This window comes from Larus michahellis, chromosome 18, assembly GCF_964199755.1.
Source record: "Larus michahellis chromosome 18, bLarMic1.1, whole genome shotgun sequence".
Lineage (NCBI taxonomy): Eukaryota > Metazoa > Chordata > Aves > Charadriiformes > Laridae > Larus > Larus michahellis.
Window position 1 is genome coordinate 2,430,729 of NC_133913.1, and position 18,802 is coordinate 2,449,530.

The 18,802-nt window shown below is 45.0% G+C and overlaps 1 protein-coding gene and 1 long non-coding RNA gene across 2 annotated transcripts in view; one reads left to right on the forward strand and one right to left on the reverse strand.

The window, feature by feature from the left end:
- LOC141732863 (uncharacterized) overlaps window positions 1-18,802 on the forward strand; it is a 165,732-nt gene that overhangs the window by 101,123 nt on the left and 45,807 nt on the right. The window lies entirely within an intron of this gene.
- Window positions 6,796-12,943, reverse strand: LOC141732538 (keratin, type I cytoskeletal 14-like). The gene is made up of 9 exons (XM_074561674.1): window positions 12,242-12,943; window positions 11,560-11,642; window positions 10,854-11,010; window positions 10,303-10,464; window positions 9,862-9,987; window positions 9,412-9,638; window positions 8,546-8,859; window positions 7,928-8,029; window positions 6,796-7,140 (listed from the first exon to the last, which is right to left on the reverse strand). The coding sequence occupies exons 1-9, from the start codon at window positions 12,941-12,943 to the stop codon at window positions 7,115-7,117; spliced, it is 1,899 nt and encodes a 632-aa protein (XP_074417775.1). The 3' UTR covers window positions 6,796-7,114.

Genomic DNA, 18,802 nt, shown 5'->3' on the forward strand with positions numbered 1-18,802 from the left:
CTTGTAAATGGTTTCCATCCTCAAGTGTTAGATTTGACGCTAAAGCGGAGTATCTGAAGGCAGAATTGCATGTTTCTGAAAAATCTCTAAGAGGACTCTGAGTTTGGGCAGACAGTGCTGACTGACTTGGGTCCCAGGTACTGACATCTACAAAAATACGCTGGCGTTATCATGTTTTGTCTTTCCCTGGGTTCACAGGCAAAATCTTGTTTCCTCAGCATCCACGTAGCTCTGTTCTCACACTGCAAGCTTTTGTGAGAAATCCACATCTTGTTCTTTAATACAGCAGAGACTGCATTCATGCAAACAGCCGCTCCGTGCGAACAGCAGAACCGTCAGCACTTGTGGTCTGGCTGCCGATGGACCCCGCGCTCGGTTTGCTGGGGAGAAAGTGGACGTTGTTCCAGTGACAGTTCTGTTCTGTGTTACTGAAGTGTCTCCGTTGCCTTTCCTCCTCTCTGCTTGGTTACTGATCCTCTAGTGACTGTAAGGTATTTATGAAATTTAGCGATCTCCCCCTGAAGCTCAGGTGCAGGGAACAAAGGAGGACACACCTGAGGAACTTATTTCTTGTCTGCTGTCCTTTTCTCAGCATCTTCCAAAAGGCCTCCCCTGGATGGCAGCGCAGCGCAGCCCTTCCTTGCCAGAGCTCTCCTGGGAAGTCGGTTGAATGTTGCTGCTGTTTATTGCACTCTGCTGTCAGTCTCCATGTGCACAATTCTTTTACAAACCGTATTTCTGCCTCTTAACTTCTGGTCTTTTTATGTTAAATTAAGGATTATTTAACATTTTCTGACTGAATCCATTGTCCTGTCCTTTGCACGGTGCTTTTGCCAGCGTTGCTTTATTGCTGCTTATGCAATCTCTTTCAAAAGCTCTCTGATTTTATCTTGCTATTTGATATACTCAGTGGCTCAAAGATGATGAAAGATGCCAAACAGCTTGATGATGGGATAATTCCTCCTTGATTCCCAGCTGGAGAATGGTAGTGTCACCTCAGCAGCATAAACACAGTTTCTGGGCTTCTGTGTGTTCTGTTATTGGTGCTGAACAATGTAGTTTACTATAGGCAAAATGTTTTTTCTTTTTAGTGTTGTTTTGCCTTTGTGTCTGGGTAATGTCGTTTTGGTCAATGGGGGGCCTTTTTCATAAATTCTGCTACGGTAAGTAAAACTGATTATTACATTCAAATTTCCATCAGCGATTCTGGTGATGCTCCTTAGAGGTGCTTTTCATAGACAAGCTGGAACGATCTATGGGTTCGTTAGTGATAATGAGGAAAAATTCTGTGGAATTATTAAAACAAAACTAGAAACATTTGCCAAAAGAGTCTCTTAGTCTGTTTATGTACTTTCTGAGAACCTACATTGTTTTCTGTTTTATTTATAGGTTGTGTTTTTCTACATGGACTTGTTCACAGTAGGGACTTGTCTATACTGGAAGGTTCTTTTGATAAGGGCATATCTTATTGTATGCTGGGAAGATACTTTAAAAAATAAAAGCCATGAAAGAAAAGAAAGAGTCAGGCCATTGAGGGTGGAGAATTTCGGCAGCCTCCACGTTTCATTTTATTTCTGTATTATTACCACTACTTATATATAAAGGAGGAACACAAATAAAAGACTTTGCCTTTAGGTCTTTGGCAGCTTTTAAGTCACATGCTCATAGGATGTTCCTTCTTTGTCTTTAGTGTTGCTATTATTTCACTTTTGTTACTAGTTCAATCTTAGTGCATTTTATAGCAATCCTGCTGGCTATTAGGATATGCCGTATTCTTAACAGCTGAAAGTTTTCCCTTGTGCTATTTTGTTTCTTTCACAGTCACTGTGTTCTCAAAAATGTCATATGTCTCTTTGCACTATAATACAAAGGGACCCAAAAAACACAGGTGAACTATGAGTACTTCATCCTCTTGTAAATTTGCATACAATGAATTCCCTCCTGGCACATTTTAATTTACTGATTATTAAATATTTAACTGTGCAAATATTTACAAACCAGAGAAGATCCATTCTGTCGACAGGATTCATTTTTCCTTTCTGAGCTCATTTAAAGAGCCTTCAAAAATTTCTGTTCTCTGATGCTTTCCGCTAATGTGTTGTGTGGATGATGTCAAGTTTATAATTTACGGAAGTACCTAAAAGGAACGGGCAATTTTAGGACCTTTTCCCATCTCTTTCCTATCTACGATGCACAGTTTAAGCATTGATGGGTCTGCGCTGACACAGCACCAGTATGCCATATCACGTGGCTGTTTCCAGAGGAGACCCAACAGGGACGTGCGTTACCACAGCTGCAGCCCTGCGCCTGCAGAGGCTCCCCGTGTTTTGACACCGTGTGCTGCTCCTTGTTCAGCTCAGCACATGCCACACTTCAAGCACAGCCGACATTCTTTCACTCGCTCTCTGTTATTGTTTTCCTTTTAATCCGGCCTGTGTGATAGGTATCAAAGAAGTGCCTGCCTAGCATCAGAATGAAGACAAAACTGTGGGCAGCCCACGCTGCTGGGTGTTTTAGCAGAACTGGGAGACTTTTTCAACAGGCTGGAGCTGCTGCATTCAGAACAGACCTGGAGGAAAAGTATTCTCACTTTTATGTCTGTGCACTGAAAAATTAAAACATTTCCCCTTAATTCATTGTCATTCTGATGCCACGGCTCAGGCAAGTGCTACACTTTATTCTCTTGATCTATTTAATAATCTCTTCCAATCACTCTTAGCAGAACTTTTTGTAAGAAGCGAGGATCTGTTTTCACCTCTGAGTCTGTGCTCGCTCTTCATTCCTACTTCATCTCATAGTATTCTAGTGAAATCACAGTAATTTCCAAAGAAATTTAGATTAGACCCAGCAAAGGAAACAAGGACTGTGAAGGCAGCAGTGAGCTTGCCTGTGAAGTTTAAAACCTCTGGTGCTCTCCAAGCGAACACTTTTGTGCGAGATAACTTGGATCTTTCGTGCACATAGGTGATGGGAGAGTGCCTGTTCCTCGCATCCTGAAGATGTACACAGCATTTTTGTCATTTGGATGTGACAGCCGTGGGTCAAGGCGTTTTTGCCCTACAGCTGCCAGGCAGTTTACATGCTGCTGATTTCTGCCCATCAGCTGCCAGTGACGATTTCTGTCACTTTCTGAGCCAGAATAAGAGTGTTGTCCCTCTGCGATTCCCCAAATCTCCTACAGGGTGAAGGGAATTTGATTGGAATAATTTTTTTTGTTGGTACCAAAATGGAACAGCGTTTTTCATAGTGCTGAGAGCAGCTGGAGGGCACAATGAGAGCATCTGCCGACACGGTCTCTTGCCTCTCTAGAGCTTTGGTGCCTCGGTCCCTTTGGGATAAGCAGCCTCAGCTTCCCTCCAGGTGTGGGCATCCACAGCTGCTCTGCGGGGCACTGACTCCCTTCGGGGCACCCGCGTGGGCTCTGCTGGCCCGTGGGACGTGGACAGGAGCTGGTACCTGCTCCCCCGAGCCTCAGCCTGGTCTGAGCAAGTGCAGAAGCAGCCTAGAGAAGTTGTTAGTCAAAAAGAAAGGTTTAGTGAATGCAATAATTCAAGGTGGTTAAATACCCCCCGAACCAGGATTTGGGAATCAGAGCTCTGGACTTCAGCTAGTCCAAGTGTAGCTCAATCCTGTTGATGCCAGCTGCCGCGGGGATCTGGCCCCTGCTTGACTGTCCACATCGAGAATTATTATCACAAAAAAACCCAGCACTTTAAGCAAATGACTGTCTAAGCAACCTGTCTTACCCCCTCATAGGAGTGAAGAAACCCCACCAAGACATTGGTGTTGAGACGGGTGGGCTCTAGAGGGATTTGCTCCATTTCTTCCTTCCCCCCAACAGCGCGGTGAAATGGCAGAGTGGGCTGTACTAATTCTCTAGCCCATAAATAAAGCCCGTGTAGCATTTGACAATTGATAGGTCTGACAAGTAATGCTAAACAAACGAGAGATCAGCAGAAGATATGCATAGGCAATTTTGAAATTACACCCATGCCTTCAAATGGACAAATGAATTGCTCTGGGAGTACCAAAGCCAAACACACAGGACTGTGTGTGCACATTTATTTTTGCCCAAGGTGGTTCTGAAGGTCTTGTTCCAACACGTACCGCAATTTTCTTCTCAGAGCACTAATTGGAACACCAGATAAGTATCCAAATTGCAACATTTTGTGCTCATAAAATTAAAGCTTATTATGCTGATTAATGCCTGACAAAATGCTGCAAATAAAAGGTGCAAGGTTCTCCTCACTACTCCTACTATCACCGGAGTCCTACTTTAAGCATGCCCTGAGCTTTGACAGCCGATACGACAGTATTTGTATTTCTTACTCCTGCTTTGCAATAGTTTTGGTTTCCTAGCTCTGTTCCTCCACAGAAGTTTTTTTGCATCTTTATTATTACAAGCCTGCTCTCTCAGTAAGCAAATGCTAGTGATAACATAGATGCAGATTTTGTATATACAAAATGGAAAAAGGATAGAATAATTAAGCTGGCACTTTCTTCCAGGGTACGGTAAGAAACCCTCTAAATTCAGTCTTCATTTTGTCTGTAATGAGCACTAATGCCATGATTACGTAGGTATTTTTTTAGGTTTATTGGTGGTTTGTATTTATTTTGTCACATACTGTAACGTGTAGCAAATAGACTTTATTATGGAGTTTATTTGCATTGTAGATGCAGACTCATTTCATGCAAGGAACATTATAAGAACACCTTGTTAAGAAAGGTACTGATTTTAATTAAGGAAGAACACAGAGTAGTAAAAGTAGTAGTAGTAATATTATATTATTTTTGCTAACAGCTTGGAAATTTTTACTTACTGCTGTGCGTGATTATAACATATCAATGTAAGCATGTAAATCAGCAGCAGACTGGCATAGCACATCACACCATGTTGCAGTCTAACGTTGCCATGTTTGTACTGCGGGACCGGTTTCTGGTTTCTCATACGGGGCTGCCCCACTGCCCTGTGCGTTCCCCTTCCCACACCTCCAGCTCTCCAAGTTTCCTTCTGCTTTGCTCTCACAAGGACTTGTTTCAGCAGAACTTCTGCAAGGTCTGATGCATAGATGCCAGATAATTTGATAACTGGCAGTAATAGTACTAAAAGTGAGTTATGTTTTTGGAAAGAAGGGCAGGACGCAGTGGTCCCCGGAGCTGCTGGGGTGGTGCAGAGCAGCAAGCTCCAGCACAGACGGCTCCTCCATCAGCGCTGCCGCTTCCCCTGTCAGGTCAGGGATATCAGGCCATGCTTATGTGCAAAGTAGCCCATCATGAAGATCAGCCAGTCCCTCAGGCCCCCATAGAGACACTGGTCAGAAAAAAAGAATTCTTCCTAGATTTTTTTTCTTTTCAAATACTAATGACATTGGCTGAGAGCCTGCATAAGGCGATGCAGTGAATCACTGGCACGGATCTGCTTGGAACTCAGGCGTTCAGCATTCCCATTCCCACGGTCTCCCACTCAATCTGTTTCTCAACCTTCTGCAGTGGGTGATGCCTTCCTCGGCGTGAAAAAACAGAACTCATGACGGTAAAACAGGGAGAGCCAAACTTATCTCAGTGATACTCCTGTCTGGTTCCCTTTGTGTTAGTGGATGAGTGGAGAAGTGCGAGGGATAAAGAATGTAGCAGTGAACAGTTGTCATGCGAGAAACCCTCTGAATGATCCTCAGTGAAACTCCCCGTACAGGTCATTGCAGCAGCTCAGCCCGGAGGAGTTACGCAGACCCCTCGCTTTTGTTAGCCTCAACAGAAGGGAGAAGCACCGTGAGGGCTACAGCATGGCCATGGGGAACCCTCTGGCCAATTAGCACCTGCCCAGGGCATAACGAAGGGAAACGCGCTGTAATTCAAACAAAGAGGAGCAGTTCGGTCTCTGTCTTTTAGGGCATTCGCACCCTTACCCCTGTGAGCAGTCCCTCTACTGTGTGGTCTGTGGGCAACCCTTAAAATTCCTTTGGGAATCTTTTCTCTGGGGTATCTTTTTTTTTTTCTCCCCTCAACCTACCTCTGGGCTTTGTCAAATCACACCCTGAACATGAATAGTTTGTCAGTCTGCTTTGTAAAATGCGTACTTGTCCATAGTTAGATCCGAGAAATGCCCTGAAGTGGAAATACCGTACAGCTACCCGACTGCCAGGCATGGTGCTGATCAGCAGAGCTAGCCTGTGAATTCCTTCTTCCGTATAAGCACGTGTATGCAATTTGGCTCACACTCCAGCTTTATGAATTTATTTTACGGTACAGGTAACTACTGTCATGAAGTAGAGATATCCTGCGACTGAACTTTTATCCATTTGTTATCCAGTCTGTACCCAAGCAGGCAGGCAAAATGTGTTCGTTTTGGATAATTAATTGTACCTGATTTGAGCTCTGCGCTCAGGGTGATTTGGCACTGGGAGCTGAAAATCGCTGACTTTACATTCCATGATCCGAAAGTTTCAGGATGCATTTTAGTGACTACTAGGAAGATTTTTTTTAAGAAGCTTTCTAGGGAATAGTCAGTTCCCGAAACCCGCTTCCTCCTTCCCTGATAGAAGTTAATAGCAGAAATGAGCAGGTTTTGTGACTGTTAGTGTTCCCATTGCAGGGGCCACCAGGGCCTTGTACCCATAGTGTGTTCTTCAAGGTTTTGCCCAGTTAGTCTCAAATGGTGAATATGTCGCTGCCAACCTTTGGGTTTTATGCATAATCTGCCATGTTATTGTGTATCCCACAGGTGGGGCTTGATATTTATAACTGATTCAAACAAAAATGTCTGCTAAAGGAAATTTCTCCCAGACATGGCTTTCTGGTTGCATCAGAGAGAAGCAAAGATTTATTAGCATTTATTTTGTTTGAGGGTTTTTTTTTCCTTCCCCCCCCAAGAACACCAATCACGGTAGAGATTAACTCAGGTAACAGTGATTAGGCACAGAAATGCGGATGGAAAAGAAGCAGGTAGCCCATCCAGAGAGTTCTGATGAGCCCCTGGAGTGAACAGTGTTGAGTAACTTGAAGAAGTGTTTGCTCTTGCTCTTCGCAGAGGCGTGAGCGGCCACGCTGGTACCGTCTTGCTCGGTCCAATGGCCCACTGGGAAGGTCCCGCAGTGGAAGATGCTGGTTTTGCCAATCAGTCCTCAGACTTCCTAAAACTCCCTGTTGAAAGATGAAGGGAAGCAAGAATTTCTTTGAAGAAGTGTTACCTCATTCAGCATTTTTAATCTTTTTGTTACTTCAAAACTATGGACTGTGCAGTTCTCAGCGGACTAGATTTTTTCCCATCATTTTGGAAAGGTTAGAACAGTGTCAGACTTAATATAAATCAAATACAGGTGAACTTAGAATCTGTATTGATGTGTGTAGGGGTATTTACGACAACTTTGTAAAAGTTAAAGTAGGATGGTGCATAATATATATTAATCTTGCCTACCAAGCATTAGTATACCCAAGACTGTTGCAAGTCAGGTAGGGTGTTTGATCAAAGGAGTAAATTTTTACAGAGGAGTTTGCAAGCCTATTATTTTTAAACAGTAGATCTCATCTACACCAAATCTTACCTAAAAATCTCACTCATTACACAAAAGCCTTGTGAATTCACTGCCTTTGTTTTCAGCATCAAGAGAGTCTGTGTACGATATTCTTACTTTCTGTACCAATGGCTTCAGGCCTTTTGGTCTCTAGCCAATACTTTCATGCCCAACTGTCAGTCTGTGATGGAAATCAGCATGTTTGTGAGACAGACTACATTTTTTAAGGAAGATTAATATCCCTGTTACTTCCCTGATAAGAAGGAATAAACGGAAGCCTCAAAGCAGGATCATTTTCCATATTTTTTTTTAAAGATCAGAAGTGGGAGAGAATCTTTCTAAAAATTATAACTTCCTGTTCACTTTCAACATTTTCAGGCATTTGTCTGCGGTGCTGTCAGGACCTGAGACCTTACCCAGTCTCATCGTTTTTATGGCTTCAGACACTTCCTCCATTGTTGCTCCTCTGTCCAGTGTTTTATTCCCTTCCAGGCAGAGCTTCATGTTTTCAGCACCTCCTGGAATCACAGCCATGAAATCAGACATGGAAAAGACCTTTTGGTTACTTCCCATCTTTTGCTACTTCAGGATTTTGCAGCGAATACCCTTTATATTTTAAATGTCATGAGTGTTCCAACTATTTTACCTTGCTTTAACCATTTTCCCCCTTAATACCAGTTACATTTCTAACATTTGGCTTCATTCCAAAACTACTGACTTCTCTGGTTCCCTGTATGCTTTGGATTGGGCAGTATTTTTCCATTTCCCCCTTCATTTCTTCTTTCTACACATCCGCTGATATAACTCTTCATAACATCCCCTTCATTCGAGACACTTGTGAAAACACTACCATGTTGGTACGTTACTGTGTAAGAACAAATGTCAGAGTGGACTTAAAACATGACTGGGAAAAATAGCAAAAATATCTCCAGATTTCCACATAAGTCATATTGTTCACATAATTGTCATATCCTTTCCTACTATTCAGAGAAAAAAGTTAAGGGAAAGATGTACTCTTTTATTCCAGTTTTTACCTTGGCTTTCACAAGACTTGCCAGAGTGGGAGTGGGAAGATGAAGAGTGGGAGAGGCAGGATTTGCCCCCTTCTCCTCCACCGCTGCCACCTCCTCCACCTGAAGTTTTACCACAGGATCCACCTCCTGTTCCTCCTCCTCCGCTTCCGGAAGAGGAACTTCTTCCATAGGAACCTCCAATTTTTCCTCCGCTGCTGCCTCCACCTGAGGACCAGCTACTTCCTCCTCCACTGCTTCCTCTTCCGGAAGACCAGCTGGTTCCTCCATGACCTCCTCCTCCTGAGGATCCCCCACCAGCTCCTCCCTGCGAGGTGCTGTAAGGAGAAAGGGCGTTTGTAAGATTTATAGCAACATGACCCGTGTCTGGCATCCCATGGGCTGCGTCAAGGCCACTTTCTGACTCCCTCCTATGACTGAGAATGTACTACGGTGTGAACCATGTCCTGGAAAACTGATTTTAAACTATCCTAATTAAGGATCAATTAACTGATCTGCACAGAAGAAGAAAAAGAAAGATAACGAATGGCTTTAGATGTCTTTCAAAATATGTACCTTGAGTATTTATAAAAGACAGTTATTTTCTTGCTTACCTTTCATTTGCATATATAACTGCACTTTCTGATTTTACTTAGGAGAAGAAACAGCATATTATAGTTCTAAATACTTTTCTAAATGTTTTTGCCCAGTTCACGATAAGTATAGAATAATACAGCTTTGTGCACTGCCAGCTAAGGTTTAGATTTTGTATGAATTCTTGTGATTGTAGTAAATATGTTGATGATAAATCAACTGCACTAGTTCCTAATATAAGTATTGCTTTCATCTGCTCACATAGATGGCATGTTAATTAATCTGAATGTACGTACCTAATACCATGCTGCCCTTCCTCAAGCAGAGCCCGGTACTGAGCAATCTCCTGCTCCAGGCGGGTCTTGATGCCCAGGAGCATCTTGTACTCTTCGTTCTGACTCTCCATCTCGCAGCGGATGCTGGCCAACTCCTCCTCCAAGGGGCCGATCATAGCCTGGATCTGCTGCAGCTGCATGTTGTAGCGGCGTTCCGTGTCTTCCAAGTTGGATTGCAAGGATTGTAACTGACAATGAAAGAAATAATACAGTGTTTATGGCAATGTGGCACATTATGGAAAAGTGGCAGGATTAGATCATTCCTATGCCCCAGACGAGAAAAATTTTACATGGTGTCAGATGTGCCAAGCATCTTCATTAAAGGGAGTGCTGGCTGTCGCTGATCGCCTGTCATTCCAGCAACTCACATGTCCTTTGTGTACCAGAGGATCAGAAGCAGTCGTTACCTACCATGCTGATTTGCGACTGCAGCTCGATTTCCAGGCTCTGATAGTCACGTCTCAGCGCAGAGATCTGTTGGTTGCTTGACTCCACTTCCTGGCCACTTGAGTGGACTTGTTGACTCACTTCCTCCATCTGAAAAATCAACATACAGAATCGGAGTTTTTGGGTTCTCCTTACAATGTCGGCATGGTAGTTTATTGTGGAAGCATCTGGCAACACAACAAGTCGAGCCAGGGCCACTTATAGTATGGGGGCTGTTTAAATGTGCTCATATAGCTCTGCCAGTGCAGTGCCAGCCCACTTGTGATTTCCTTTATTTTAATCAAAGGGATTCAACAATTATATCCTAAAAGCAATGGATGCTGTTGTTCAAAATGCAATCCTTCTACAGGAAGTTCTTAACAAAGTTGGTATTGTTTTGGGAACATTCAAATTGTAACCATTTACCTTGGTTTCATACCACCTTTCAACCTCTTCACGGTTTTTCTTAATAATATTTTCATATTCTTGTCTCATATCATTCAGTTTTTTCATCAGATCCTCTCCTGGAGCAGCATTCACCTCCACGTTCACATCACCATTGGACTGGGTTTGCAGCACTTTCATTTCCTGCAGAGAAAACCCAGGGCCAAGGCGAATAAACAAAAAAGGTGACATTAATTTGCGAAAGAGTTTTGAAGTCAGTTAACGTGCTCTGACATCATAAACCATCCTGGATCCTTTCAACAACATATATACATATGTTGGGGGTTTTTTCTTGTTGTAGTTATTTGGCCTTGACTCCCCAGTCCTCCTTGTTGGGGGGGACTGTGCTCAGGGGAGAGCCTGGGCCCGGCAGCCAGCCTGTCTCGGGGGCGCCTGGCTGAGCTGCCGCGCACTGGGAGAGCAGGAAGACTATTTAGTGCAGAGGATGTTACCTGGGAAACCTGCCCACATGTCCCATACCACAAAAGTTCTTGTGTTCCTCTGTGGTTTGCAGTTCAAGGAGCTGGTCTTACCTCCTCGTGGTTCTTCTTGAGGTCAATCATCTCCTCCTTTAGAGACTCAAATTGCATTTCCAGGTCAGACCTGCTCAGAGTCAGATTATCCAACAAGGGTCGCAAGCTATTAATGTCAGCCTCCACATTCTGCCGGAGACCGTATTCCGTCTCGTACCTGTGCCAAGGACAGTGCAGAAAGGTCAGCCTTGGTCTTGGCTTCTCACCCTTCTCCTACTGACCTTATTTACGAAAAGGTTCACGTATTCCAGTATCTCAGTGTCTGCTTTTGGGTCTGTACTTAGTAGCACATAGCATCTCTCAACCAGCAGAATTATGAAATCAGCAGCCACTACTTAAAGTTTAATATTAATATTAAACCTTAATATTAAAATGTTTTCTGTGGTCTTTTTCCTTGTCTCTTCTTACTGAGACTTTGTGCAGGTTTCCTCTGTCTGGTTCATCTGACTTTCAGTGAGAGAAAATCACAATTTTTCTTTCCTTAAAAATAAAGCTTTTTTTAAGCTTTGACTCCACAGTCATTGGTATTATTCCCATTGAAGATCATTATAGAAATAATGAAGAATTTTTACGTCTTACAAATTATTTCAGTTGTGCTGCCATGGAACCAGGAGGAGCCGTAGCATGAATTTAAGAAACTTAGTTGAGGAAAGTAGGAGAAAGGAAGTGAGTGCCTGGAAAAGAGGAATATATAATTTATATTTACTTTATCCTGAAGTCTTCTGCAGTCATCCTTGTGTTATCCAGGTCCAAAAGTACCCTGTTGGTTTCCACAGCCGCAGTCACAAGCTAGAAGAGAAGACGATATGCTGAGGAAGATTTTCCCTGTGAATCTCTCAGGTTTGCACAAGCGACAGAAACAGGAATGCGATCTTGTTAGAATTCCCCGGTGTCTGAGGGAAACTGCATTTTCTACATACAGAGGCCTGAAAAGGCCATCTACGGTGCAAAACAAAGAGGTACCTGTGTGAAAATAGCACCACAATGATAAAAGCTGTTTTGTGAGTTCAAGAGTCCTGTCAAGAGGCTTGGCGTCACCGCCGTAGCTCTGTCTCACCCTCCATGCCGTGCTCAAACGTCAGGCAGCGCACATCCCAGAGCGTAATTGTTGCTGTTTTTCCTACACTCTAAAAGCCACGACAGGCATTCTGAGAGTCTGCAGTCACTGCCAGCAAACGGTCTGTGGGGTGTACTAGAGGGGCTGGGCATCGTTTCTCCACCTCTAGTTGGAGGCAGTTGGATGCACGCACGGAAGGCAGAACTGTAAGAGGCACTTTCAGAGAGACACTTAATAACGTTGGAAGTATCTGTGCTGGGTGCCTCAAACATTCTGCTCAATCACAAAAAATCTGTCAATGCTTAAGCTTCTCTAACAAAGAACATCCTACCTGATTTTGAAGTTCTTCAATTTTTCCATAATAGTGGCTGTAGTCCTTTGAACCAGTAGGACCTTGCTTCTGGTACCACTCCCTGATTAATTGTTCAAGCTGAGCATTTTCCTTTTCCAAATTTCTGACCGTATTCAGGTAAGAAGCCAGGCGTTCATTGAGGCTCTGCATGGTCAGCTTTTCGTCGTTGGAGAGAATTCCCACATTCCCTCCGTGAAAGCCGCCACCACCAAAGCCGCCACCACTGAAACCACCACCACCTCCACCAAAGCTTCCTCTGTAACCACCACCAAACCCACTCCCACCTGACCCAAAGCCTGCTCCCATACTGCCACAGCCCATTCCCCCTCCATAACCACCGCCGCTCATTCCCCCTCCATAATAACCCCCACTCATTCCCCCTCCATAATAACCCCCACTCATTCCTCCTCCACAACTACCGCTGCTCATTCCTCCTCCGTAACTGCTGCGCCTCATCTTCCCATAGCTACCACCGCCGGCTCCCCCACCATGGCAACTCCTGGAACTTCCTCCGCCACAACTGCTGCCAGACATCCTGCCACCACCGCTTGACCTAGAAGTGATTCTTCTTGAGGAGGCAGAGGAATACTTGCTGCCCCCTCCACCCCCACCACTGCTAGCACTGCCACCGCTGCTCCCTCGCAGGCAGCTTTTCGAGGTCTGTTTGGAGCCACAGCTCATAGTGGCGGCAGCAAACTATTCAGGTTAAAACTCAAATCTGGTCCTACAGTTGTTCTGGAATCATAGCTCCAACTTCCACCCTGCCTGGTCTGCATTTATAGCTGAGATAGTGGGTGTCGCCACCAAGGGAGTACCTTCCATCCGTGTACACGTGCCAGCCGAAGTTTTTACGCCAAGGGTAATTTGCCAAAGGGAGATGTTTGACAGTATCAGGAAGCTTAACCCATACTCAAAGTGTTCACGACCGTTTGTTTATTAACACAAAACATGTAATTTCTATTGGGTGGCTCTGAATTAGGTAGATCTTTTCCATGATCTAGTCCACTGACTTACAGTCACCTGCATTAAACTCATCCCACTCACCTCATCTGGTTCACGTCTCAGCACAACAATAAACTGTCATCATATGGGGCAGTAATGAATGGTACTGTCTCTCTTTTAATACAGTCGTTCCTCGTGGTCTTTCCCCTCTCAGATATTTGTCAAGCTGATTTTTTAATACTTAAGTGAAATTTTAATAGGTTCTGGTTTATGGTTATCTTATGCTGTACGCTCCTTATTTTCACTCTTTATTGCTTTATGCTTTCTGAAACCATATCACAGGATGTATTTTGTAGGTACACCGAACCACTCTGACATCTTTGGAATTTCTCATAAAAACTTAGTGAACATTGGCAAATATACATCTACAATTATGTTTTATAAGTAACAATTTAGTTATGAAAAATTGTGTGACAACTGGAAAATAGCTCTGTGTAAGACTGTAAGGAAAGGAAGTGTGCCAGGTTGTTGCGGGGAATAACTCTTCATGTGCTCAGACCAGATGCAGTTACAGGATGGCTGAGAGACCTGGGAGAGCATCCCGGCTCTGGGCTGGTCTCTCTTGACGTGTCTGTGAATATGGCAGATAATGCTCTCATTCCTGTAGGGACTTCAGAATGTCAATCAGGACGTTTTCCTTCTGCAGTGCAAATACAAACGTACTTACTCAGAGGAGAAAGGTTAAGTTCCTGATTTGGGGATTAAGTCAATAAGCTGTACATCAAAATAGTATTTTCCCTTCAGTTTTGTTTTCCATTCATGGACGCAGCATGACCAAACGTAAGAAATATTTGCTATTTTGCATCTTCTTCTTTTAAGATTGTGTCTGCACAGAGCAGCGCAGCTGAGCATCCATCTTCTGAGCTCTTACAGCAACCTGAGCCTCAAACATTTGACATTTCTTTCCCGCCTGCCCCTCGCCTGCCCTCCTTCCCGTCACAGTATCCTCAGCAAAACGCGCTCTGTTACCGTCGCTCCCTGTAGGCTGAACTGGTTGTGTGATAGCCGGCTTCCGGTATTGATTTCTGTGTTATTCTTGGCTCCCTCAGCCTTCGGGATATTGGTTGTTGCCAATTTAGAGGTTTGTTTGTTATGGCTCATAGCAAGTGTTTGTGGAAACATCTTTTTATAAACACCCCTCCCAGCACACCCTCTCCCACACAGTAGGACACGCCTGAAGTTTCTTCTGCTGGCCTTCATTTCTGACATGTCCCGGGACACAAGGCCTTCTCAGGCTTGCAGAAATTTAAATGGTTCGCTACAAAACTTGGTCATGATTCTAGCTCGTTCCGTTGAGAAATCCCTTTCTCTTGAAGCGCGTGAAATTCTCTCCTATACTAACAGCTGCTTTGGCTCATGAAACCATTGGGTTACGTTCTATTTAACTGTTGGCTTCCAGTTGCTGACACCAATGTTTTAAGGCCATGGATACGTTTCTATGCTGTTCTGTATAATTCTGCAGAAGGGTAAGGTTTGGGTTTTGCTTTTTTTTTCTGGAAAGGTGTTTATTACATCTTTTGTATGAGTCATTCCTTTCAGGTGGACAAAGCCTCATGTCTTCTGTTCACAAAAAAAACCATGCCTGGGTAGTTTGAGTATCAGTGAGGATGCTCATGTGCAACATACTTCACAGCTTCATGTTTAAGGCATGAAAGGAAGAGTTATTGCTATTTTTACCTTAGAATTCATGCAGGCAACATACCTCAAGAGTGAAGATTAGCTGAAGAAGCCTGATGGATTCAGTGTATCTGGAAGTGACTGGCCAGGATCAGGGATAGAAGTTACGGAACAAATGGCTCCTGAAAGGAATGTTGTATTTCCAAGTTTGCTGTAAGATGGAAGCAGTTTTATGACATGGTAGTTTTCTCTGCAATTATGTCTCATAGGACTGTCCAGGCATTTACAAGCATACTGAGCTAACTAGATGATCTTAGATAATGTTTCCAGCCAAATCGAGAGATAAAGCTGCAGAAGAGAACCTGGAGGGCTGGGAAAACCTTAACAGAAGAGAGATTTCAATAAACTGGAGAAACTACAAGGACCCCAGTAGTGCCTGTGAAACGGGACAGTGAAACATGAGGAAATCTCGGGCTGGTGCTGCATATTGCAGCATCAAGCTGCTGCTCCACAAACACATCAGGGCACATCCACCCTGGGTCGGTGTGCCCTTTGCCATCCCACCCTGCGGCCAGTGCCCGCAGCACAAGGAGCCGTGGGGCTTCCCCTGGTGTCACCCAGACTCAAAACTGCCAGGCATCGCTCCGGGATGGGATGCTCATAACCAGCTGAGCATCTGAATTCACTTTCCTCTCCTTGCCCACCTCAGTGGGCTTCCCAGTGCTGGAAACAGGCACGGACATATCTCCTGACCACACCGAGGGCAGTTCTCAGTCGTGGGCAGATGAAAAAAGCTGAGAAGGCTCCAGTTGCTGCAAGAAGCAGGGGCTGAGAGGCAGCTATGGCCGTGCTCAGGCTGAACGCTGTGACAGGGCGGGAGTCTTCATTTCTCAGCAGTGAATGTCTCTTGCAGGCTCTGTGTTGTGCATCCTCGGCCCTGGCTGCTCGCAGGTATCCAGGTCAAGTCCCAGGAGCGGTGGGTATGAGTATTAAATTGCTCTTTCAGATTCTTTTCTGCTTGAGACACCTCTGAAAGGCTGCTCCAGAGAAGCTGCGATCATCTGTGCCTCTCACAGTGGTATAAAAAAAAGTGTGAATTGATCTGCAAGGTGATATTTAAAACACAGGACTTGTTTTTGAAACAGATTTTTTTTTTTTTTTTGCACTAGGCGTAGCTAACAGAGAGCAGACAGTCACAGTGTACCCTCAAAGCTAAGAGATTGATGGCATTCAGGAAAACCTGCCCTTGCATGATTGACAAGCTTCAGGTCACAGCCAAGATAGGAGGGGGTGGAGGAGGAGGAGGAAGATGCCCTGGGGGCAGATGACACCATAGTTGTTTGCTATGAGGCCTCTTCCCTTTTCCCGTGGTGAAACTGTTAGGAGCTCCTGCCCGGAAGAGGGTGGTGGACTATTTAAGCCTGAGAGGCTCACCCAGCGTGGGCATGAATTCACCCGCTGCGTTTAAATGGCAGAATTACCATGTGCTCCACGGTAACACAGATGTGCGCTTGCTGAAAGCGGAGGCTGGGAGAGAATGGAGCCCTTTTCCTTCGGGGAGTGGGTGGCAGCAGCGCGGGGAGAGGCTGAAATGGCCTCCCTGGTGGGCCAGGGTGATGGTACGGGGATGGGGGTGTGGGCTGAGCACACACAAGCTCCTGTCAGCTCCCGTGGCACCACCTTTTCTGAGCTCTGCGTTTACAGCCTCCTTTGCACTGGTGCGTTTGGGAGAAACTGCACATTTCGGGGGGGTGCGACTGGGCTGTTACCAGCCTTTTTCTGTGCCTCAATGGTGGTGAACCCCCTTCCACCCCTCCTACCGCTGGTCAGCTCTTGTCGGGAAAATTCAATTTGCTTATGTGGGTACACAGAGAGAAACTGTAGAAAATCTCTCTGGGGAATATGACTCATTCTCATAATTATACGTTATAAACTAACTTCCATTATATAATCATCAAGCAATTTTATTATCCCCAGATAATCCCACAGAACAATATTTCTCCATAGTAAAGAAGAAACCCAGCCCCTGAAGTATGCCTGTGTTGGAGGGAGAGCGCTGTTCTCCTTCTGAGGGTGCGCGCAGCTCTTCCTGCCGCCGTGGTTCAGCTGCCTGACACTTAGCAGGGAACTGTTTCCCCTCTACTAAAATTTAAATGGCGGGGTTTTTTTTTCTTATCCCGATAAAAAGCTAGATGTTTGAAAACTGAAAAATCTCAGAAAAGTTGATTCAGATTAGTTGAAACATATTAGGGCTCAATCGTTTTAATTAACTGAGAGTTCTAAGAAAAAAAGTAGTAATTCCTACCTAGCGATTCCCAATTGTGTGCTCTGTCATGAGGGCACACTGTGCTTTGGAATCTTTTTTTTCCCACTAACTCAGCTGTCGGTGCCTGGCAGCCATTCCCTCCAGAAACATTTGGTGTTGTCAATACCAACTATTTCCAGTGAAAAGTTTCATTTTCTCTGAATGTGTTTTTGTGATTCGAAATAGTTGTGTCAATAACCTGTGCCCCATTCTTCTCCTGGCAGTGGGACACTCAACCAGTGGACTTTGGTTTGTCCCACAGCAGTTTGTACAACTGTCGTGAACCCCCGGTGCCCCGTGGGAACAGCTTCACACATTTTTAGCGTTACTTAGTGGAGCAGTACACAGGATGTATTGTGCATTCTGTTTCTTTCTTCCTGTGTGTATTTATGGCCACATCTCATAAAATAAAGCAGTGAGTGAAATTCGATGAAAACCATCTGCATATGATCATTTTCTGCATGCCAAAACATACTCAGGCTTTTTTTTTTAAGTGAAGGTTCTTAAAATATCTGTTTTGAAGTAAGAAAGTCCCCACCTCTCCTGCAGTCTTCTGCAAGACAATGTGTAAGTCTTGGCATCTGCACACCCCTGGAGATGTGTGGTCATGGGAATATCCCTGGAACGTGTCCTCCTCGTTGCCTCTGATGGCGCTAACACAGGACATTCACCCCCGGTCAGTGAAAAGCGGACGGCAGCACTGGGGGACCCGCTGCCCTCCGTGTACGGGTGGTCAGTAGTTTCCAATCCAGCAAACATCTCTCCTTCAGGAAAAAAATAGTTCTTGCATACATTATACTTGATCTGTTACTCATTCGTTATTGCAGAGACTAGTACTGATGAAACATTAAAGGGCACCTTCAAAAGATCCACCACCCAATGGAACGATGGTGATTATGATAAGAACAGTAATTAGGTGAGTCAGAGCTGTAAGAGACTTTTAGAGTACAAACCCTTTGGTTGGGAACTTTGTCATTTTGGGTGTAAACAGCCGCTTGCAGACCTGACTCTCTGGGGTCTCAGCTGACGCTACTTCATTGGCAAGGCCTTTGTCAGCGAGGGGTCATGGTAATGCAGTTCCAGCCCCTACGGAGAGCCTGGGTGTCCCTGTCTCCTGCCTAATGACATGAGGCAAAATATTCCAGTGCCGTTCGAAAACAATAAACAAGCATTGGCAAATCGGTGCAGCGAGTTTCAGCCTGGCGTCCATTCTGTGCAGGTACACACAGGAGAAGGCAGTTGGGGGGGTCTTCAAAGAGGTGGGGAGGAGGCCTGCGTTGCCTCCTGCGATAGTCCCACGCCAGAATCGGGTCGTGTCAACCTCCCTACGAATGTGAACGCTGAATACAGGTGAGCGAGCTGGAGCCAGATGTCAGGGCTGATAGCTTGTTTCCGTGTTCTCAGCTAGCAGGAGCTCCCCAGCGCATACCGCAGACGCTGCTTCATCTGTTTAGCTGGGTGTTCCTGTTGGAAGAGATTACCCAAGCCATCAGAGCTGGGTTTGCCGCTGCCTCCGGCCTGGGCACCCTGCAGCAGCGTGGGTGAGAGCCGGGTGCCCTCTAGAGAGCGAGCTGCAGACGAGGCGCGGGGCCTGTGCTGTCCTCTCCGCCTGTCCC